General features: G+C 44.0%; 1 protein-coding gene across 1 annotated transcript; it reads left to right on the plus strand.

The window, feature by feature from the left end:
- Positions 1–3139: 3139 nt before the first annotated feature.
- On the plus strand, positions 3140–23525 carry LOC130607127 (BTB/POZ domain-containing protein kctd15-like; the record flags this gene model as incomplete). Its single annotated transcript, XM_057423984.1, has 3 exons — positions 3140–3284; positions 16962–17267; positions 22005–23525. Coding segments are annotated over 3 exons (607 nt in total), but the record flags the coding sequence as incomplete, so codon positions are not given.
- Between the last annotated feature and the right edge of the window lie 884 nt (positions 23526–24409).

A 24409-nucleotide genomic window follows, 5' to 3' on the forward strand; every position in this document is an offset into this window, starting at 1 on the left:
TTCCAACCAGCTCCCCCCCGTTGGTGAGCATGAGGTCAAGCCTGGCTCCTCTATTGCTTGCAGAAGGAAGTTGTCTTCCACACAATTGAGGAACCTCCTGGATTGCTTGTGCCAGGCTGTACTGTCTTCAGCAGATATAAGGATGGTTGAAGTCCCCCATGAGGACAAGGGCCTGTGAGCGTGCGGCTGCTCCTGTCTATAGAGCGCTTCATCCACAGAGTCCTCTTGATCAGGCAGTCTGTAACCAATCCCCACAGATCTTCCACTAGACCAGGTTGCTCCAAGCCCTGTCCAACCTGGCCTTGAACACTGCCAGGGATGGGGCAGGCACAGCTTCTCTGGGCAACCTGTTCCAGTGTCTCACCACCCTCACAGGGAAGAACTTCTTCCTAATTTCTAATGTAAATCTACCCTTTTTAAGTTTAAAACCATCCCCCCCTTGTCCTGTCACTACATGCCCTTGTAAAAAGTCCCTCTCTAGATTTTTCATCATCCCCTTTAGGTATCGGAAGACTCAGTCTCCCCAGTGCCTTCTCTTCTCCAGGCTGAACAAGCTCAAGTCTCTCAGCCTCTAAATCCTTTGAACAGAAAACAGAAGTTCTTTTTTTAATAAGAAAAGAAATGAGCTGTCAAGAAAATTGCTGAACTGGCCTTAAACCAGAAAGCAACCCCCTCCACCCCCAAAACATTCCTATCTCAAAGTGCCATTAAACTCCCTGACAGTGTTGTGTGATCTACAGAGCTGTGGCTGTGCTCAGTCGGGAAGATTTGAGGTTGCTCCAGAGGAAGCTGGGTATGCAAAAAGCTCTGAGTGCTTCTAAGATGGATTTGGGTGAATTTATGAAAGAGATGGTGTGTGGTGAGCTCTGCTCTGGGGGCTGGAGTCCCTGCTCCACAGGACCCCTCTGTGCTCCCATCTTGACAGGTGCTTCAAGGACCTTGCATGGAAAATATGTCCTAGCACTGTGGGGGCTGTGGGTAGCAGCAGGCGTCAGTGGGTGCTTGCATGCAGCTTCCTCCCCTGCCCAAGAAACTAAGAAAATAATTTACTGGCACTCTTGTCCTTGTGGGCTGGCTGGTGTCTTGGGTTCAGATGTAGCAGTTATTTTTCTCCTTCTTAGTAGCTGGGGCAGTGCTGTGTTTTCGACTTTAGTCTGAGAACAATGCTTATAACACACCATTGTTTTAGTTGCTAAGTAATGCTTACCCCCATCAAGGACTTTTCAGTCTCTCATAGTCTGCTGGTGAGAAGGAGCACAAGAAGCCGGGAGGAAGCAGAGACAGGACACCTGACCCAAACTAGCCAAAGGGGTATTCCATACCACAGCATATCATGCACAGTACATAAACTGGGAGCAGTTACCTGGAAGGCACAGATCGCTGCTCGGGTCGGGCTGGGTATCGGTCAGTAGGTGGTGAGCAGTTGTATTCTCTTCCCTTGATATTTCCCTTATCATTATTATTATTGGTGGTAGCAGCAGTGGTTTGTGTTATACCTTAGTTACTGGACTGTTCTTATCTCAACCTGGGGGAGTTACATTCTTTTGATTCTCCTCCCCATCCCCATCCATGGGGGGAGGAAGAGGGGGGAATGAGCGAATGGCTGCATGGTACCGAGTTACCGGCTGGGCTTAAACCACAACAGGAATATATATTCAGCTGTATTATTTCTCATGGAAAGACTAAGTCTTCTGAGAGAAGCCAGGCATTTGGAGGCAGGAGGAACGGCAACCAGGCAGATGCCCGGTTTGCTTTCTGCAGAGCATGTTCCTCAGGACATGGAGTGATATAGCTGATTTTGGTCCTGTGACCAGCTGATCCCCAGGTCTCATAGGTCTCACTTCCTTTTCTTTGCTCATAAAAGGTGTGCCACATTGCTTTTCTTCTGCCAGACTCTTATCCCCAGGACTGCTAGCAGTGGGACTATGGTCCCACAGGCTATGCTACAGATACTGCATTTGATTTGATTGCTGGTTTGCTAAAACATTTAGTGTTGGATGGTCACTTATCAGCACTGAGGGATCCATAGAGCTTATCTCCATGGATGGGCAGCCTCTCCTCTAGCATGGAAAGGTTTTGATGGTGGTTGATAAAAATGACAGCCAAACTAGAAGAAAAGCTCACAGCCAGGAACCCATCTCCAACTAACCATTCGGTTCTCCGTTAGTAGGATATGTGGACAGGATTGTATTGATACGCATATTGACTACACAACTCGTTAAAGTTGTAAAGTAGGTATGCTTTATTCAGCTGAGGCGCATGGGGGATAATTCCTCCAAAGGCATGCACACCCCAGCGTCGTTTTCCCTCTACATTTATTCTCTAAAGTGTTACATATGCAATAGGTTATACAACAGGCCTATACATATTCATATCCTTTTCCCGCTTCATATTATATTGAGCTAAAGCTTCCTTCACGCCTGCGCAGTGCCTCCTGGTGGTCGTGGGCAGGGGTCTTGAGATGAAGTAAACGAGTCTTCCTCACTCATGAACTTTTCACCTCTGTCTTTCACGCATGCTCACTAGTCCTCTGGCTTCGGCTCAAACCGCAGTTCCAGTCTCAGCCGGGTCTTAACCAGATGTATGGTGTTGCAAGTGCAAACTTTGACCACCAGTTCCCCTTATCTGATGTTCTTTCCTTTCTTACACAAGTTTACATTAAACACCAGCTGCACTTTTAGACAAATACTTATTGTTAACTGAAGAGATTGAAGATAATCAGAAGAATAACATAGGTTTAACATTTGGCTATTAATTCAGGCCCCCTATCAGTATATTTGTGACAAATGTTCTCACCAAAATTACTCTGCCAGCCATGGGGAAAGGGTTTTGTAGGCACTTTCCTTGTTGGGATCACGGTTCTAATTTGCAGCCCTGATTTGGGGCAGCATGAGCTCAAGGCACTTGCTACTGGTATGTGCCTGTGTCTGCATGTGCACACATGCTTCATGTGTTTGAGCATGTGGGTGCACACATGTGTCTAAGGCATCTGTCTTTGTGCACTTGTTTGTCACCAGATTAAGATATTACTTCATGCACACTGAATTGATGCAACTAAATTGGCTGGATGTTCTTAAGCCCTGAGAGTATAATGAAATTTTGTCTCTTTTGCCCATTTCTTTTTCTTTTCTTTTTTCAGAATAAGTCACCTGTTTAATGGCATGGAGCCTATTGTCTTGGACAGTTTAAAACAACATTATTTCATTGATCGAGATGGTGAAATTTTCAGATATATATTAAGCTTCCTAAGGACATCCAAGTTACTGCTCCCAGATGACTTTAAGGTAAGGAAAGCTATAGTCTGCAGCCTAATTTTTCCTCCTGTTTGTTTTAGTACAGGTTGAATTGTGTGCTTGACCTAAACACACTTAACTAAATGTTGCTGTTTATTGTTAGCACTTCTAGTACTTGTGTATTACACCAGTATTATTATTTAATAAATGGACCAGCGGTTGTCATGGATACCGTAAAAAGTTAAAAGAGGCAGCTTATGGCTAAATCAGTTTTTCTAAACTAATTGTATTTTCTCACATTTTTAGCTTACTTATCAGGGTATAACAACAATTAAGAAGCAACATCAGCAACTAGCACTTACCAGGGTTTAATGCTCAAGATCTGAAAGAAATATTTTAAATTTGATACTTAGAGGACTTAAATTGTATAATTCTTTTTCTTGTTGGTATAAAAAAATAAATACACTTTAACAAACCCATAAGGATTTGTGTTAGATGCAGATACTTTGATTTCATGAAGTAAACTTTTACACAATTTATGAATGTAAAAATATTCTCGGGAGATGGAATTTACTGAGGGCTTTTTCAGGAGCATTATGTGTTCTCTATGAAATAATGGTGCTGTTTGTCACTTTGCAAATCCTGATTGTTTTTAAAAGCTCTCCTCTGGAGAGCACTTGGCTTTGCACTTACGAAACTTGCAACATTGTCATCCTTATGTATGAAAATTAGAAGACAAAAGTGTCCAGACTGTCAAATTCAAGAAAAGCACTAACTCCAGGATGAAATGATGAATAAATTAGGATGGCAATGGGGATCTGCTCAGTTACAAGATATGGAGGGTTGCTGGAAAGGAAAGTTCTTGTGCTGTGCAGCGAGAATTCACTTTGCATGTTGGCCTAGGTAGGCAAGATAATTTGGCCAGTCATGATTGAGTCAGTCCAGATTTGTGGTTGCTCTGGTGGCTTTAGCTTTGGGGTACAGCTGATATTCATGCTGCAAACCTCTCCTCAGCCATTCTTGCCTAAGTTACGAGTACAATTGTATTTGACCCCGGCATGGGAGTGTTTACAGTTAAAGTTGAGCAGACATGCTGTGCCATGGGAGAACACATCTAATCCCAAGGCAGTGAGAAGTTTTGGCATTTATGGGTGGTTTTGGAGCTCCAGCTCAGAAGGGCTGCCCTGGCACTGTTCTTTCTGGAAAGTGGCAGGCAGGTTGGGGAGAGGGGCCTATGGGTTGGGGTACCACAAGGCAGGGTAGAGCCAGAGCACTGAGGAGCAGATGCAAGAAAAGTTCTTTACAGAGAAATGAGAGAAAACACACAGGTAGGAGTGAAGCTAAAGACCAGACCAATCCTGTGGATTGTAAAATGGATTAAGTTAAGGGGCGTGGATGGAAAAGTGGTACAGGTGAAAGGCCAGAGGGATGCTTTGGTGGCAGCATTTTGGACGATCTAGCGGGACAAGGAAGTGTGAGAAAAGAGGGTAGAAGAGATGTAGTTCGAGCTGATCGTGGCCTCAACTGGCATCCAGATTTCAGAGGTATTGTGAAACAAAACCAGCAGGATTCGGTAAGAGCTTGGAGGTAAGAGTGCTGGTGGGTGCCAAGGACGTGTCTGTGCAGTGAGCCACTGGCAGGGCTGGGAGAGACTCGGGAGAGCTGTCACTGTGCCCAGGCTCAGTCCATTGTTCCAGACCATCTCTTTGATAAGGGTTAACTGCATTTTATTTAGTTCCTCCCTGGGAGAGCTTTAGAGCAAACCCCAGGCTAATGAGGGCTCAAGAACAAAGCAAAGTATTGCTAGGTAAGGAGTAACTAAATAAAAATGCATAGAAGTATGTGCTGCAAAGCTATATTAAAACTGCATTGTAAACAGATTTGACTTCAAAGAAATTGTGTAATTTTACCAGCATGATTAAAGTGACAGAAGACAATAATCAAAGGCAGCAAATGGAATCACTTGGTGTTTCTAAATGCAAAACTCTATTTAAGGTATAAAAACTGACAGGTTTTCCAGTGAGACTCGCATTAAATGTTCTTTATGTAAAACAAAGCATAATCAAGTGTTTTGAATATTTATTAGTTTTTACTCCTTAATTTAATCAAGCAGTTTATTAGCCTCAAGGTTTAGCCAAATTGCTTTGCAACTTGAATTGCTGCTCAGATGGTTATTTTGGAAAGTTTGGAATGTTAGTACTGCACCAGAGTTATTGTGTTTGCTATTTAAGTGTTGTTTTCAGACTAAGTTAACACTGAAATGCAGAGAAAGTGGGGTATGTGTTCCAAGGCTAGTGATTCTTTATCATCAAGTCTGATTGGTGTGTTTACAGTGAATATTAGTTACACTTCCAACTACTAATAAGCCAGAACTTGAAAGTGTTTAGTATCTGATAGGTCCCCCTGCTGAAAGCAACACTAATAGTTCATATAATTTTCCTTGGTTTGGGGGATTTTAAGCCACATGAAGTATGCTGAGAAATTACTGTGAATTGTTTGGCTCAGTTCTCCTTCTCAGCTAGCCTGTGTTGAGCCAGGCAATGGTGAGCAGCCTGGAGCTGCTCACAGCTCCCTCCTCCTGCGCAGGTTCAGAGACCTGCATGTGGGACTATGACATCTTGAGCAACAAATGTCCTGGAGCAGAGCGTGGAGCCAGTACCCTCTGGTCTGCCATGCTCTTGGGTTAAGGGGTGGCTGGCCCAGGAGCTGCCCCTCTGCAGCCCAGAGTTTGGGCTGGAAGGGACCTTAAAGCTCATCCAGTTCCAACCCCCTGCCACAGGCAGTGACACCTTCCACTAGACCAGGCTGGTCAAAGCCCCATCCAACCTGGCCTTTGTGCCTTGGTCTTCCTCCACCATCAGAGGTGTTTCCCCAGTATATTCTGAGCAACATCTGTCCCCTTCACTGCCAGTACATAACTTCACACAAAACCAAAACTCATCACACCTACTAACATGAGACTCACACCTACCTTAGACATCATCAAACAAAACCAGACATAGGCAATGTGTACATTATTACTCCATCTTAAGGAGGGGAGAAGCACAAATACACAGGACATATGATTTTTGAATGGATTATAGGGGTCACCTGTAGCACCGGAACCACAAGGCCAACATGCTAATTAATTATAATTCTAAAATCAGTGTTTGCATCTAATTTTAAGTGCTCTCAAAATGACCTTAGCAAATGGTACAGTTGTCATCATAGAAGTGAGCAACCTTCTCTCGCAGCCAGGAGTCAGATCTTCACAGCACTAAAATATAAAAGAAACATTGAGTTTGGATGACAGTTTGTTGCTTCATCAGCAAAGAATAACAAGTGGAAAATGAGCAGAACGACCCATTTCAGCCTGTTCAGGAGTCAACATTAGGTTCTGTTGTGGTTTAAACCCAGTCAGCCACACTCCCCCCTCTTTCTTTCCCCCCCCCCCCCCCAAGGGATGGGGAGGAGAATCAAAAGAACCTAACTCCCATGGGCTGAGATAAGAACAGTCCAGTAACTAAGGCATAACACAAATCACTACTGCTACCACCAATAATAATAATGATAAGGGAAATTACAAGGGAAGAGAATACGATACCACTCGCCAAAACGAGCCCGACCGAGAAGAGAGAGTGCCCTTCTGGGCAACTCCCAGTTACCTCCCTGGGCATGACGTGCAGTGGTATGGAATACCTCTTTGGCTAGCTTGGGTTAGGTATCCTGTCTCTGCTTCATGCCAACTTCCCCTCCTCCCTGGCAGAGCATGAGACTCAGAAAGTCCTTGGTCAGAGTAAACATTACTTAGCAACAACTGAAAACATCAGTGTTATCAGCTCTGTTCCCAAGCTGAAAGTCAAAACACAGTGCTGCACTGGCTACTAAGGAGAAAAATTGACTGCGACTGTGAAACCGAGGACATTATCCACCCCTTATTCCATACCATTCACGTCATGCTCAGATCCCACATTTTCAATATACCATCACTCTCCCACATATATACATCCATATATACACACAGAGACCAAGAGAAAAAGATCATTTATTTTCATGGACCAATACCTATAATGCTGTTGAGTCCATTTGGTCCATGATGTCAGGTTCCATGTATTGTAACAATCTTTCAGGGCAGGAGAGGCTGTATGCAGTATTGGATCGTTGCCTGCTGCTGATGATCGTTCCTTTACTGAGGAACTCATCTGGTTCTATCAAAGTTCATTCTCTGTTGGGATGATGGTTGGAGGGAAGTCAGGGCCAGTCGCTGGTGACCTGAAGACAACTAGTTGATGGGCTATAAAAGTATTACACAGCAGGCAACAGCATACAATTAAGTTCATTGGCTGCTTTCCCCTAAAATCAAATCCCCTTGAGGTATACATCGGACTTCCCCATCTTCCCGCATTACCCACCAAGTATATCCAGGTCCCTGAGCAAAAGCAATCCCACAAGTGGGTTTGCCTTTACCTGAAGCAGGAATAACCCAGACTGTCTTCCTCAGCAAGTTCTTCATGTGCACCACAGTAACTTCGTCCCCCTCTACAATATGTAAAAGTTCTGACTGGGCTGGGCCAGCCCTGTTGGTAGATCCTCTGGTGTTGACCAACCAGGTGGCCTTTGGTAAGTGTGTATCCCAATGCTTGAAAGTTTCCCCACCCATTGCTCTCAGTGTAGTTTTTAACAGCCCATTATACCTTTCAGTTTTCCCAGAGGCTGGGGCATGGTAGGGGATGTGATATACCCACTCACTGCCATGCTCTTTGGCCCAAGTGTCTATGAGGTTCTTCCGGAAATGAGTCCCATTGTCAGACTCAATTCTCTCTGGGGTGCTGTGTCGCCACAAAATCTCTTTCTAAAGGCCCAGGATAGTGTTCTGGGCAGTGGCATGGGGCACAGCGTATGTTTCCAGCAATCTGGTGGTTGCTTCCACCATGGTAAGCACACGGCGCTTGCCTTGGTGGGTTGGTAGGAGTGTGATATAATCAATTTCAGGACTCCCTATATTTTTACTTCAGCCATTGTCCTCCATACTAAAGAGGCTTTAACCATTTGGCTTGCTTAATTGCAGCACATGTTTCACAGTTGTGAATAACCTGGGCAATAGTGTCCATTGTTAAGTCCACCCCTCAATCACGGGCCCAGTCTAATTCCATCCGAGCCACTTCAATCTTAGCATCTCTATCCACTTGTTGGTTTTTCTGGTGTTGGTCAGTGGCCCAACTCTTGGGTACATGGGCATCTACATGGCGTACCTTCACCACCAGGTTCTGCACCCGGGCAGCAATATCTTTCCACAGTACAGCAGCCCAGATGGGTTTCCCACTGCCTTGCCAATTGTTCTGCTTCCATTGCTGAAACCACCCCTACAGGGCATTTGCCACCATCTATGAGTCAGTACAGAGATAAAGTACTGGCCACTTTTCTCATTCACCAATGTCCAGGGACAGCTGGATGGCTTTCACCTCTGCAAATTGACTCGATTCACCCTCTCCTTCAGCAGTTTCTGCAACTTGTCATCGAAGACTCCATACAGCTGCCTTCCATCTCCATGCTTTCCCACAATATGGAAGGACCCATCAGTAAACAAGGCATACTGCTTTTCACTTTCTGACAGTTTATTATATGGTGGGGCCTCTTCAGCAAGCATCCCCTCCTCCTCTGGTGACATTCCGAAATCTTTGCCCTCTGGCCAGTCCATGATTACTTCCAGAGTTCCTGGACTACTGGGATTTCCTATTAGAGCTCGTTGTGTAATTAGTGCAGCCCATTTACTCCATGTAGCATCAGTTGCATGATGTGTAGAGGAGACCCTGCCTTTTAACATCCAGCCCAGCACGGGCAACCGGGGTGCCAGGAGGAGCTGTGCTTAAGTGCCAATCACTTCTGAAGCAGCTCGAACCCCTTCATAGGCTGCCAGTATCTCTTTCTCAGTTGGGGTATAGCTTGCCTCAGATCCTTTTTATCCCTGACTCCAAAACCTGAGGGGTCGACATCGAAGCTCTCCTGGAGCTTTATGCCAGAGGCTCCAGGTAGGACCATTCTCCCCAGATGCAGTGTACAGTATATTTTTTACATCTGGCCCACTCTGGACTGGTCCAAGGGCTACTGTGTGAACAGCTGATCAATTTCCTCAGTCTCCAAAGCAGCAATGCCAAAAGCCCATCGGTACCCTTTTGGGTCTTTGAAGTACCCTCTCTTGAGGTAGTCTATGCCGAGGATGCATGGAGCCTCTGGACCAGTCACAATGAGGTGCTTTTGCCATTCCCTCCCAGTCAGGCTGATTTCAGCCTCCAGTAGAGTCAACTCTTGGGACCCTCCTGTCACTCCAGAAATATAGATGGGTTCCACCCCTTGACAGCTTGATGGCATCAGGGTACACTGTGCACCGGTATCTACTAGAGCCTTATACTTCTGTGGGACTGATGTACCAGGCCATCTGATCCACACAGTCCAGTAAATCCGATTGTCCCCTACCTCCACCTGGCTGGAGGCAGGGCCCCTCTAATGATCATCACAACATTGGACACTTAAGTCATATTGAAAGGGATTATTCTTTGTTATCACAGGATCTGGAGTAAAATCAGCTCTTCCACTCCATCTGGAAACTGCTCACCAGAGACTGAAGCCGTAGCTCTCATGGGACGATCAGTCTTGGCCCTTGCTCCCCTCTTCAGTTCACTCACCCGTTCCTCCAAAGCTGAACTAGGTTTGCCATCCCACTTTGTTATGTCTTCTCCGTGATCCCGCAGGTAAAACCATAGGGTAGCCCGTGGCGTATACCTCCTGTATCTCCTTTCTCGAACAATAGGACACCTTTTGTTAATAGCTGAGACTTGTGTTGGTACACGTGAGGAGCCAGATAAATCAGGTAGATCGTCCCTCAATTGTTTGAGATCCTGGGACAGTTTTTCCACAGCTGAGATGATGGAAGGGGTGAGATTGTCTTCGAACTCTCAGAATTTATGAATCATTTCATCCACTGTTAGTGGTACTATGTCATTCCAGGTTACTGTTGCCAATGAATGGGCATATGATGACGGTGCATTCCGTGTGAGTTTTTGCCACATGGGTCGTGAACATTCAACTTCATCTGGATCTATGGGTATATCCCTGTTATTCAGCTTGATGTCATCTCTATGATGGCTGATTCCCTCAGAGACTGGATGCCTTTGTCTAAAGTAGTCCACTTGGCCGAATGACTGATAACATCATCCTTGTATGGAAACCTTTCTTTCACAGCTGCCAAGAGCCGCGTTGAAAGACTGAGGGACTTTTTCTCTCTTGCAATTGCTTTGTCAATTCCCCCTTCTCTAGCAAGTGATCCCAGCTGCTTGGCTTCTGTACCTTCTAGTTTGTGACCATCAGCCCCATTGTCCCAGCATCAGAGCAACCAGGTGATTATGTGTTCCCCTGGTTCATGGGTAAAATCTTTTCGCATATTCCGTAGCTCGGTTGAGGTCTGAGGTTGAGAAGTCACCTCTTCTTCTTCTTCTTCGTCATGTGATGATGACTCCTGATCAGATGCTAGACCGGGTGGTGAATACATTGTTTCTTCATCTTGCTTCACCCTTCTTGCCTCTTTTTTGCTTTTCCTCTTGCGTACAGGGGCAACCGATATTGGTACGAATTGGTCCTCTCGTTTAGCTGCAGTGATTATCACTGTGGTTTGAGTTGCGACTGCACTTGTTGCTGGGGGTGGTGTAGCTGCTGTGCTTGGAGATGGGGTAGCCGTGCTGTCTGTTGCATTCGAAGTTTGAGTAGCTGCTGTTCTTGTTGCTGGGGTAGCTGCACTGTCCACTGCAGCCAAGGTTTGGGTAGCGATTGTACTTGTCGCTGGGGGCGGTGAAGCTGCTGTGCTTGGAGCTGGAGTAGCTGCACTGTCTGTTGCTTTGCCCTCAGATCCGCCGACATTCTTTTCCTTTTGAAGGTGCTGGATAGTGTTGAACAAGGCCCTGTGAGCATAGGCCAAGCCCCAGCACGTTGCCATGATTTGTCTGTCTCTGGTATGGCCAGAATGACCACACATCTCATTTAAGTGTTTTACTAATTTTTCTGGATTTTCCAGTTGTTCGGTGGTGAAATTCCAAAGTACTGGAGTGGCTCACTGACCTAGATACTTGCCCATACTATCTCACACACCCTGCCACTTATGGCTGTCCAGCCTCAGGGAAAATCTCTTGGTCCTCCTACATCATCGTCTAACCCCAGACAAGACCCAAACCTGACTCTGCTTAACTCTTGAAATCAGACGAAATGTTCGCAGGCAAAACACACTCTGTATGCGTGCCAACATGGTGATCCCCATCACAGTCAGCAAACATGTCTCAACTGCATTAAAAGGCCATTCAAAAACTTCAAAACTCTCAAATGATTCTATAAACAGTCTGAGGGGGGAAGACTGGGAGGGTAAAAGAATGTCTCCTTCACAGGTTGACCACCTGAGAAGGAGAAAAAAGATGTGTAATTGCTAAGCACTTCTGTTATATACCTCCCAAAGTATAAAGGTGGTGACCGCAAAGGGAACATAAGCCAGATCAGTTTTATGATCAATGATTCTATTGCATTACAAGTCATTACAAGTACAATGAGACAAGATCCTTAGCCCAAGCCCCACACTTGAAAAGCACTAATCCAGCAAATACCAGCTCTAAGTAAAGTACGATATACTGAAACTGTGAGATCAAGAGCAACAACTGTGAGGGCCAATAAATCAGCATTGTGATGAGTGACTATTAATCTAAAACAATGAATGCTTATCACAAATACGATTAGACACACTCTGGTCAGATCTGTTGTTATCTCAACCCCTCATGCCCCACGTTGTGTGCCAAGGAACTGTCGTGGTTGAGATAAGAACAGTCCAGTAAATAAGGTATAACACAAATCATTACTGCTACCACCAATAATAATAATGATAAGGGAAATAACAAGGGAAGAGAATACGATACCACTCGCTGGAAAGAGCCCAACCGAGAAGAGTGAGTGCCCTTCTGGGTAACTCCCAGTTACCTCCCTGGGCATGACGTCCAGTGGTATGGAATACCTCTTTGGCTAGCTTGGGTCAGGTGTCCTGTCTCTGCTTCCTCCCGGCTTCCCCTCCTCCCTGGCAGAGCATGAGACTCAGAAAGTCCTTGGTCAGAGTAAACATTACTTAGCAACAACTAAAAACATCAGTGTTATCAGCTCTGTTCTCAGGCTGAAAGTCAAAACACAGTGCTGCACCAGCTACTAAGAAGGAGAAAAATTGACTGCTACTGCTAAACCCAGGACAGGTACAGAACCAAAGTACCTCTTTAGTACTGAGAGAACAGCATCGGCTTCACAGGAGACACCATTTTACCATTTCTGTTGGCTGTCTTTGCCTGTAGTTAGCAGATCTTTGCTGACCCGCTGGCACTGATGTGGAAACAGCAGCACAACTGGCCTTTCAGTCATACTTCTCATCACCTCCCCAGCAGGATGTCACCCTTGTTAGAGGTGACTGTAGAATCCACCAGAAAAAAGCTTTTCTACTGAATCATGAGCAGAAAATTATTTTGTGAAAGGCAAAAAGCTGTGTCTTTGAAAGATGTTTACCTTTCCTATGAGATCTAAATGTCCAGAAGTTGTGGATAGAGAAAGGCTGTGTGCATTCCACCTGGTTGTCTGCTTCCTTTTCCAGGTGATCTGATACAACTTCCTCACTAGTTCCTACAACAGCCACAACAAGTTGAAGGCTTATGGTAGCTCATGAAGAATTTTTCATAGGATCATAGAATCACAGACTTGTTTGAGTTGGAAGGGACCTTAAAGCTCATCTAGTTCCAACCCCCTGCCATGTGCAGGGACACCTTCCCCTAGACCAGGTCTCCAAGCCCTGTCCAACCTGGCCTTGAATGTTGCCAGGGATGGGGCATCCAATTTTTGTAGTATGTTACAACAAAGCCGCAGGCTGGTCTGTCCATCTCCCCTTTCAGTCTAGCAAGGAGCTACCTTCTCATGAGCAGGGACCTTGTCTGATGGGAATCACCTTCGGAGTAAAGTGATTTTCCTTGGCTAAACACAAACAGGTCCATTAGCTACCATACACGGTGCTTGACTCTGGGCTGTGCTGCCACAAGTGCAGTGCTATTAAGAAGCTGGAAGGTAGGGAAATAATCCTTAGAAGAAATGGGAGATGCATCATTAGTCCTGCAGGACAAGGAACTCCTGGATACTGTACAAAATCTGCTGTGGGATGCTGTCTGAGCTCAGCAGCACTGCACTGACACCAGGACTGCAGCCGCTGTTAGAGTGTGCAATATCTGTGTGCATCTATCAGTGTACACCTGGGACAGAAGCTGTACCAGGCTGCTCTGAGGCTGAGTTTCAATGAGACTGTGTGCACTTTGCCACTGTGCTAGGCAGTTAATGCCCTGTAGCTACTCATTTGCCTCTTCTGGATAAGTCTACGAAGATTCTTGTCTGCATCTGCCTTTGGTAGCTTATCAAAACTAGCAACATGGAAATGTTTTCTTGCAGCTTCTGTGGCACCTTCATGGCAAGGTCCCTTGTGGGTTGAATTCTACTTCACATTTCATGTTAAACTTGCAAATCATCAGTGCATAATTTAATATACAGTGCAAGGGTGGAAATAGCCAAGTCAGTATTACCTGGGCATCCTGAGTATCCTGTGTAGGCAGACAATCCAGAGTTGGGCATTGCTTCCAGTTCAGTCTCAGATGCACAGTACTCTGAGTGGTGTATAAAACCTGAATGAGAAGATTGTGTAGTTAGCAGTGTGTTGAGTACATTACCTTGCCCAAGCACAGGCTTCAGAGAACTGGACCCTTACAGTGTGAGCCACTCATTCTTTGTTCCTGGTTTGGTGAAGTCCTCCTCCCTCCCTAAATATGTGGTCAAATGCCTGAGCAGTGACCAAGTGACTCAGTGCAGAAATACTAGCAGTCCAGCACAAAGCCAGAGCGGGTCGGGGCGGTGGGGCAGGGTGGGTTGGTGGTGGCTGGGTTGGGCAGCGTGTGGTACATGGAAGGGGGGGTCATGGAAGGTGAATTTTCTCTTGCCTAACAGAAGACACTTTTTCATCCCCTCTCTTTGTTACAGTACAACAAATTCCCTTCATTGCCACTGCCTGATAATAGGTGCCCAGACTCCCTAATGCTGCACATGTATGTTGCTTCTCCTTACCAGCACGCCTCAGATTCCCAGCTTCTGCTGCAAACCCCTTCTGTGCTCAACCCAAGTGTGGAATGGACACAGAGATGAGAGTCTTGCTTCTTAAATTAACCCAAACACCTTGGCTTAACCCAGGCAGTTGCGACCAGGTGCACACCTCATCCTGCAGAACACATGATGCTCCATCACAGCCACGATTTCCACACAGCCATCTGAAGCATGGCTGTATCCTCTGGGAACAGTAGTGGAAGAGCTGTTTCATTTGAAAACTGGTCATCTTATTACAAAATTATATCAGAATATAAAATTTATCTTATTTATTTTAGGATAAATGATGTCTAGCAGGAGTTACTAAGAGCTGCATCTGATGCGGTGGGCTAACAGCTGGCTGGGGGGATTTAGAGGTGGTGTGACCCTGGTTAAAACTAGTCAGGCTAAAACTAGTTTTTCAGGACCTACTGAAAACAGCAAGACTGTCCATTGCCTTCAGGAAGCACAGGATGCTCCTGTTCACTCTCCAGAGTTACATTTTTCCTTAGCATTGTATGTTTTCCTCTGCTCAAAAAGATACATGGGACCAGCAGATGCCCAGTGAATGTTTGATAGGCCCCTGCACACAGCTCTGTAATGAACACAGTTAGGTGGTGGGCTGTGTTGCTCCAGTGTCCCTCACAAAGACTTTGGAAAGTTTAGGGCAGGGACTGTTTTGAATGTAGGCCGCTAATCTGTGTAGGTTTAAACCAATCCCATGCTTGGTAACCAGGGAGATTCACTGACGGACACAGAAAAGTAGTAATGGTTCAGCAGAGAGTTCTGATTTTGGGGAGGGGAAAAAATACCATCCATCAAGGGACAAAGATTTAGGGCTGATGCTGTCTTACCTGAGACCAGGTGATGCAGCCAGTCTCCATGCCTCTTCATCTGGCCTGTTCCCAGCTCTGGTTGTTTGCAGCATGCTTTCTATAGGATTTCTTCTTTAATCTTCCTGATGTTTTTCATCGCCCAGGTACTTCCTGTGTGTTTGTTGCCTTCATTTCTTCCCACTTGCCTCTTATCCCTCTTCCCTCTCTGTGCCTTCTCTGCTCCTTTTTTCTCCCTTAGTGGTGTGCCTATTGTCCCAGCCTTAACAGACATCAGAGAGATGTAAAGGATTGGATGTCCCTTTTGAAACGCGATAACCTTACCAGTGTCAGTGAATATTTATACATCTCCAGGCTGTAGGCAGCCCTCGGGAGAAAGAGCATCTCTCCACTACCAATGGTGGGTCTGTGTGCCAAATTTGAACAGAGCTAACTGCTTTGATTCAATAGTATCCTGCAGCAGCAGATTTTACAGGTTAATTCCCAGCCACTATGAAGAGTCACACCTTTTTGTGCTGCATGTTAATTGGCCTTTGATTTCCCCACTTTCCCAAGTCCTGGAGCAGCAACACTGCTGTTATTTTTCATGTAATTTTGGTGCCCATTTCTTGATTCCTTCTTGCCATGCCATTCTTCCCAGTCCAAATGATTCCAGTCATTTTACTCTTGTGATTTTTCATTTCATTTCATTGCATTGCAGTCTTTATGTCCAGGTTTGACCTACAGCATGCTCCACAAAAGTCACATAGCATACCTGTGGTGCAGCATTTCCATCTGTAGACAGGCATAAGAGCCAGGAAAGCAAATGACAGGTCTTTGCAGAGAGGAGCTGGTGCTGTGCTCTTGTTGCTTCTCTTCCCTTCAGGAGGCGGTGGGGCTAGTGTAAGCAAACTGTCCGCCCAGTGTTCGCCCCTCTCTTTCTTCTCTGGCTTGGTCTGGTGGGGTGCTGACACCCCTTGCCTCATCATACTCAACAGCTGAGGTGGAAAGATCTGTTGGAGATCTGATGCAAAGTTGTTAATGAGGATGTGCAGAAGACATCTCATTCGGTGAACTTGGAATTGGATAAAATTAGGAATTTGCCCAAAGCCCAAATGAGGTCATGGACAAATGGCTGGGAAGAGCTGTTTCTTTTAAGTTGTTGGAGTGGGGTGGTCACTACCTCTGTATAATTTTCTAGGATCCAAAGTAGGCTTTCAGTACATGAATAATCATGAAACACAGGGAGTAGATGCTGTAGCTGAATTTCAGACTCAGCAAAGACAGGTGAGAAGTGAAGCTGAACTGACATCTCTGTCTCCTAATGTGTGCGAGAGGTGACAGCAAAGTCTGAGATCTTCTGTTATAAGATCAGAAGTGACTATCTGAGGCCAAGAATGAAGATTAGGTCTTGGGACATCTCTTACATCAGCAGGTTTTGCTTAGTGCAATCATTTATTTTGATTTCTTAATCCAAAAAGTAAAGCCTTCTGGCATTGAGCTTGTGGGATGACAAATGAACAAATAATTCAGTGCAGTGGGAACTTCACAGTCAGTTCTAACAGATTCACCACTAACACAGTGTGGTTTTCTGTGTAGGTGAAGACAAAGATGAAGTATGTGGGTACTTGTCTTTGCACTCTTGCTGACAATACATAAGCCTAATTAGATCAAACAGGAACAATACTCATTGCTAAGAGACCTATATAAGCATTTCTAATTTCTCTCTCTTCCTCTCTCTCTTCCCCCCCCCCAGGACTTTAATCTTTTATACGAAGAAGCAAAGTATTACCAGCTGCAGTCAATGATTAAGGAACTTGAGCGATGGAAACAAGAGAAAGAACAAAGGAAACATTTCCAGCCTTATGAGTGCTTGGTTGTAAGAGTGACTCCAGATTTGGGGGAGAGAATTGCATTGAGTGGGGAGAAAGCTTTAATAGAAGAGATCTTCCCGGAGACTGGGGATGTCATGTGCAACTCTGTGAATGCTGGCTGGAACCAGGACCCTACCCACGTTATTAGGTTTCCTTTGAATGGATATTGCCGGTTGAACTCAGTGCAGGTAATGTAATGGCCTTTCAGTGCTGGCTCATCTATTTGTTGAGGGTTTTTTTTTAGTATTTCTTGTTCAATTATGTGCAAATTATTTACTTCTGCCCACTTACCTTCAGTGCTTATACTGCAAGGAGATATTTTCTGCCTGGTGAGATCACAGCCTTTCAGATTTTCCTAAGTTTAAGCAGAAAAACAGATTTAGATTTTGTGTATGTTAGTGCCATACTGGTCTCATAATGGTGTTATACTGATAAATGCTATTTTTTTTCATCAATGTATAGCCTGCAGCAGGGTTGTTCTTTTTTTTTTTCTCCAAAGTGCCCCTCAGGAAAAAAGAGAGTTCCAAAAAACTAAAAAAAAAAAAAATCTCCACACCATTTTATAGAAAATACAACAATGTGTAAATGTATAATTTATATCTTACTCATAATTAAATGATGGTGCCTATGGGATGGACTTAAAAAAATATTTCATTTTATACTCAGAGTTTTGCCATTAGGCTTAAAATTAAACATATGAAACAAAAGAAGATAGATAACTGGACAGATAGGTAGATGGTGGCAGAAATAAATCTGTGCCTTGTGTTTAGGCAGCAGCCTTATGGACAAGAAATGCCATTTCACAAGGGATCACCACCACTGTGGCCAAGGCCTTGGTGTTGTAGTTGTCCTTGGGCTGCAGAGAAGGAATGGTGTTGGTGATACTGTTAACTTGTGCCTTACTTAACAAGGGCAAGACAGCTATCGTTTTTTGCACGTATGCCTTTAAAATATGCTGCAAATACTGTGGAAATGAAATCAACCTGTGGGGAATATTTCTGAAGTTACTGTCCCTTGCAGATGGGCTGTGGCTGCAGATGTTAACTGGGATGTGGGAAATGCTTTAATGGCCTTGATAAACTTCCCTGTGGTCAAATACCCACAGAAGAGCTGGCCCATGGGACTGGCTGGACAGACTGTAAAGACAAGTAAAGGTGGATGGAGTCGTTTTAACAATGTGCATTTGACACTGATACCTCAGTTCACCTGGCTGAGCACTTGGGTCTGGGTTAGCCAAAGTGATGTGCAGTAAAAGCTGAATGCTAATTACTATTAATATTTGAATGTGCTTTGAATTCAGTCAAAATTCAGACAGAATCAGAGTCTCTTCACAAGTTCATGTTGTGAAAAAAATGTCTGTCAGCTTACAGTATAAATGATAATTCTAAATTACATCACTTTATAATTAATAGTGTTTTCAAACACTTTCTGCAAAATGATGCATTTCTGAGACCAAAGGCTGATGAAATCAGCAGCTAATTATTATTGGCTCTATGGGACTCACTCTGGTCAGCACAGAGGTGCTTGCCCCTTCCCTTCCCAGGGTATTTTGGCAAAAGAGTATTAAGCCATAAAATTGGAAGTACAGGGAAGCAGACGCACAGATTAAGGGAAATGGGTTAGGAGGGGAAAGTGGGTGGAAGAGCAGAATAATTTCCAAAGAAGCTCAAAGAGTAAACAGTAAGTCTGCCTGCTGCTTGCTCAGGTACAGCACTTTTGCCTCCCTGTGCCCTGCTGAATATATTTTGTGGCAACATTGCAATATTTTTAAATTCTTCCTATCTTTGGAAGGTATTTTCATTAAATGTTTTGTGTGAAGAGCTGTGCATATCAAGCAAAGAATGTCAACACTGAGTAGGTAGCGGTAGCCAAAAACATAACAGGAGCTCTTAATTTAATGCCCATTTGTTATTACTTACAGGTATAGAGTTTTCATAAGACTGACAGTTTTTTCAAGTCCTGGTTCTGGTGAGATACATGAGCTTACCTTAGAGAAAATGCTGTGATGCTTGTTTATGTTGAACACTGAGTCTTCATAATTAAGAATGTATTTGTTAGCATTCTGCAAATTTTAAATGAGAAGCATTAAGTGCCTCACCACTCACAAATCCTCTTGTAATGTGTGTGTGCCCCATACATAGGAGAATCACAGCTAATGGTCACTTTTTACATACTTTCTCTGGAGGTTTACAGGACAGAAGCTCCGATTTGATTCAGAGACACTAGTTTCCCTCTGTCTGTATCTTACCTTTTTAAAAAGTAATGTGCATAGAACCAAATACAGTAAATGGCATTTCAAACTGTTCATGTTCAACATGCTGTTGTCTTGTGCATGCACCATCGCATACAAACCAGTGCTCAGCACACATGGAAGTAGCCTGTAGGAGCCTTTCTCCACAGAGCTGAGTTCAACCTCATCGAAGTTACACTTAAAACTCTACAATATTTAAACATTCTCTGCATTGTTTACGGGATTTGGCCTGGTTTGTTTCTTGCTGAGAAACTGGATGGTACTAAGGTTTTTAAGGCTAGATGATAGCCTGCGGTCTAGTCCTTTGAGCACTTAGGTAACAAAACCAAATCACGTTCTGCGTGGTGTTCTAAGGTGTAATGTACCTAGACTGTGTGTTTGCAGAGAGCTGGCTTAGGGGAGTCCTATGTTAACAGGCAGCCTTCCACAGCTTTGGATGGAGGCAAGCCAAGGGCACCTCTGCGCTTGGTTTGTCTTACAAGCAAACTGATTTGAAAAAGTTTTCATCAAGGATTTTGAAGTCATGTCTCTCTCTGAAACCTTACCCCTCAATCCTCTGGTTTGCTATCCAGGTAAATGGAAGCAGCCTCCTTTCCTGTAGCTGGGTTGCCTCTCATCTTCATTTTGCCAGCTCTAGGAACGTAATACAGTCAAAATACTCTCCAGCCTGTGGAACAGCAGTCTGATGATGTCTTACTTCTTCTTCCCTCTCAAGCTTCTGCTTTCCTCTTTGAAGTGGAAAAGGTGTTAGTGTCCACACCCCATTTCTGTCCTACAGACAGCATGCAGCCTAGATATGAGAGTTGTAAGCATCTTAAATGTATTTTGATAACCTACCCTTCCACCCCTTCTTTTAATCTCCTCAGGTTCACTTTTCTTCCATACACTGGTGTTCTTTTTTGATCTTTTGGTTCCCATGGATTAAAACCAGCAAACACTGCTGCCATGGTTTGCATTGCACCACAGTACCACTTTGGATATAGTTGTCCTTTGGAACTCAGTTACCCTTAATAAAGGCTCCAAACTGATGTTTCTGGAGGAAGCAAAGCCAATGCACAGGCCAAGGAAAGGGTGCACTAAGAAATGCACCATGGCCTCGCATGGGTCTCTGTCAGGGCAGCAGTGTGGTGTGCAGATCTTTAAGTCAGCTTGGGCCTTGAAACGTAAAACTTTTCAGTACTACTGCAGTAGGTGTAACTGCTGCAGTGCTCACAGGGCTAGTAAAACCAAAAAAGAAATAAAGTTTTATTATAACGTAAACCTGTGAAAGCATATGTATTGCCTCTGTCTGAAGGTGGGTCTATTGCTTAGACGCTTCTCTAGGTTGAGTGATCCAGAGAAGCAGTGGCTGCCCCATCCCTGACTGTTCAAGACCAGGTTGGACAGGCCTTTGAGTAACCTGCTCTAGTGGAAGGTGTCCCTGCCCATGGCAGAGGGTTGGAACTAGACGAGCTTTAAGGTCCCTTCCAACCTAAACTAGTCTGTGATTCCATAATCAAGTTTTTAAGTGGTTTAATCCCTTTTCTGTCCCTAGTATGTCACTGTGGGCAGCAGACAGCTGTCACACGGGGATGCTGATATTACCAAGTTCATCAGGTTTAATCAATCATCAAGTTCAGTTCCCAGCACAGTGGCCTGTGTGCTATAGCAATAGAAGTGGTGCCTTGGGCGAGACCAGTACAGGCTGCCCCCCTTGATGGCATTTACCAGTAGAGGAACCATTTTTCCAGGCTCCTGCCCTGGACCCAGGAGAGCCAATTCTGGGTGGGAGGCTGCATGGCATCTCCTCCGGTAGATCTGGCATTGTGGATCTGCTGAAGGTGGACCTGGCATCTGCTCTGAGAAAAGTCTGTGTGTGTCCTGCACTGCTGGGAAGCCATATATTAACATGCTCATGCAAGTGAAAACACAGCCCTGATCATGTTGCCAAGATCACTATATCCTAGGGTAATGTGCTGTGTGACAGCCTCAGAAATTAAAGTTGCTTCTGGGTTCCTTAGATTCATGCATCTAAATTGCACCAACTTTTCTTCAGAAGGAGAAAGAGAAAATATGTATTTGGGCATTACAAATTAACCGCTTTCTTGGGCTGGAACGTTTCCTGGTTGTCCATGTCTTGGCTCTGCATCCTGTCCCAGCCATGCTCTGCATGCACACACAGCAGCACTCCCTTCTGGCGAGGGAAAATCACTACTATGATGTTTGTGGAGATCTGGTGGAAGTGTCACTCAGCATCCTAAGGCATTGTCATCTGCCAAGGAAGAGCTGAGAAATGTTTTCAGCCCCTTTCTGTAAGCCTGTTCATATTACTAATGAATAATGGATGCTTTTTATTATGACCTAAATCCAATGTTGCTTTTTTTAAGCAGTAAGAGAGAGTATCAATATCACCACAGTCCAGTATTTTACTATATAATGTACTAAACTGTTCTGCAGAGTGCTTGTTTGATTAATTTTTGTTTTCTGCAGATGCTTGCTGAGAGTGAGACTTTAATCACATTTAACAATAAGTCATTTAACAATAACTTACAGAATTATAGGTGAATAATATTCATTCAATGTTAACTCAGAAGACTAAATCCATCATTTAGATCTGGTCTTCCTGAATGCTTTTATCACTAAAATTTGCTAAATATTAATCTGATTCCCTCCCCCCCGCCCCCCCCCATTGCAGGTGCTTGAAAGATTATTTCAGAAGGGATTTAATGTGGCAGCTTCATGCGGTGGTGGGGTGGATTCCTCTCAGTTCAGTGAATACGTGCTGTGTCGTGAGGACAGACGACCACAACCAACCCCAACAATCAGAATAAAACAGGAGCCCCTGGACTAGACCTTACCCCTACTTCTTTGTAACCATAGATGTGTTTAATAGTCCCTTATGTGAAACACTAAGGATTTGCAAAACAGTATTAGCAAACAGATTTTGACTTTAAGTTGCCAATTAGTGGTATTCTGAAACCACCTGTCACATAGCCAGCCATGACATGCATTTGAAAAATCAGTTGTCCATTTTTCATGATGGAATTCCTGAGCATACTCAGCATACCAGGCCTGCTGGGAGCGTACTTTGAGCTGAACAGCTGTGGCGGTGGAAAAGACAAAGCTTCATCAACCCCTGACCATAGGTTGGACTTCTGAAAGAGCAGTTAAAGCAATTTGAATAGATCAGCAGAAGAAGCAGTTCTGACAGCCTTTCCAGACGTACTCCGATGCTGTGATGCATGGAAGCAGGAGCCTCTGAGAGGAAGATGGTTCCCTAAAAAATGCACTGAGTATCTTCTCTGTCTGCTGCACTTCCTTCATATCAAATGTGGTTTACACCTCCATACATGATGTGACACTTCCGTGATTGTACTTGCTTGTACTAGCAAATGGCTTATTTTTATACTATATTTCCAATGGAAACATCTCCCTGTGGACAGACTCCAGAATCTGAAAAGGACCAATTTATAGTCAACTGGTGCTCTGTACTAAAAAAACCCCCACAAAACAACAATGTGACAACAAAATTGACAAGGCCAGTTATGGCAGTGTTTGCAAAAGTAGGGATCTGGAATCACAAAATAAAATGCCAGCTGCCATCCCATGAGGGTCACATACCCAACATGGAGCTGTAGTTCTCTTAAAGCCAATCTTGTTTTGACTCAGAAACTGTTAAGCAGCATGGTTCTGCCAAGCAAGCTCTGACACCCCTTGTTAATCATTTACTAACCATGTTGTAAGCCCACATTTAGGAGGAAACATTAAGAATTTTGGACAAGCCTACTCTTTATGAGTCTGAAATTTTGCAAAACGATGTTAAAACCCTCTATACTGCCAGTGTCTGATGAAAGTTGGACATGCTTGTTTAGATTGGTTTCCCTCTATTATTTTAAACTATTATTAAAATACAGTTTGGTAGCTGCCCTCTACCTGTAATTTTGTCTATTGAAGCAGGGTGTCTGCAGGAGGTGACTGACTGCTCCTTCCATGCATCGGTATCGACTCTAACTCACAGTGCTTCCTAACTCAGGAGACGGCACTGGGTTTTCAGGTGTAAGGTTATAAATAGCATTCTGCTAAATCCTGTTGATTGCTGCTTGGCGTGATTGGGTTGTCAGTAGCTAATTCTTGTGTTAATCGCAGTTTAGTTTCTCCCACATTAATTTATAGAATATTGTTGTAGATGCTGAATTTTAATGAAATTCTTTTTATATGCATAAATATGGCATAAACAAGGGACAGAGTATGAAGTGGTCAACAATTCCCTAATGCCAATTGATTACAATGAGGCAAAGTTAAAAAATCATGTTTTTAACTAATATTTTCAAAAGCAATGAGCTGTACTGACTGCCCAAGGGACAATCTAGGTAGGGGTCTAATTTTTTTAAGAGGGCTGGATACCTGTCCATGGAAAATCAGACCTCTGCAGGTTTCCTCACCTTGGTTACCCAACTCAGCAATCTCGTAGCTGGTCAGTGTTGGCCTGCTAACTTAGTAGAACAGTTGAGCACATCTGTCTACTTCAAAAGAGTTGTAAAGTTATTTTATTTTGTGGTTTTATACTTGTATGACATTCTAAAGTTGCTAGGCATTGCCATATTTGAATGTATGGCACACCATTCACCTTTGTAAGATATCTGTATATTATACATTTAATATTGTAAAGAACTTAACATATAATTGTCATGTATTTGTGTATGCACATTTCTTATACTTTACTTCATGCCATAAACATTTCTGTAAAGTAAATGATCAAAAATAAGCAAGTAGGGTGGAACACTCACTGTATCTCCCATGTTGCTTGATAGACACGAGAGTTTTCGATTGCATCTCCTCTGGCTTTTTGCTCCATTCAGCTCGATGTAGCCATGTCTTACAAAGAGGAAAAAAAAGTGTTTTATTTATTACTTTCATACACTGAGTTCACTTTGAGTTCAAAGTATCCTTAAGTAAGCCATTTAGCTTCTTGTTTTAATCCTACATACGCTTATGTCCTGCCCTCCTGGACAGGAAGGTTTGTGGTTGGTTGTTTTTTCTTCAGATTACCGTTTTTTACTGTATGTTCTTTTAGAGTTCAATAAAGCAGCTCCAGTGCTT

The sequence above is a fragment of the Pezoporus wallicus genome, unplaced genomic scaffold, assembly GCF_028554395.1.
Source record: "Pezoporus wallicus isolate ANWC-B61680 ecotype Strahan unplaced genomic scaffold, APGP_CSIRO_Pwel_v1 contig_7973, whole genome shotgun sequence".
Taxonomy (NCBI): Eukaryota; Metazoa; Chordata; class Aves; order Psittaciformes; family Psittacidae; genus Pezoporus; species Pezoporus wallicus.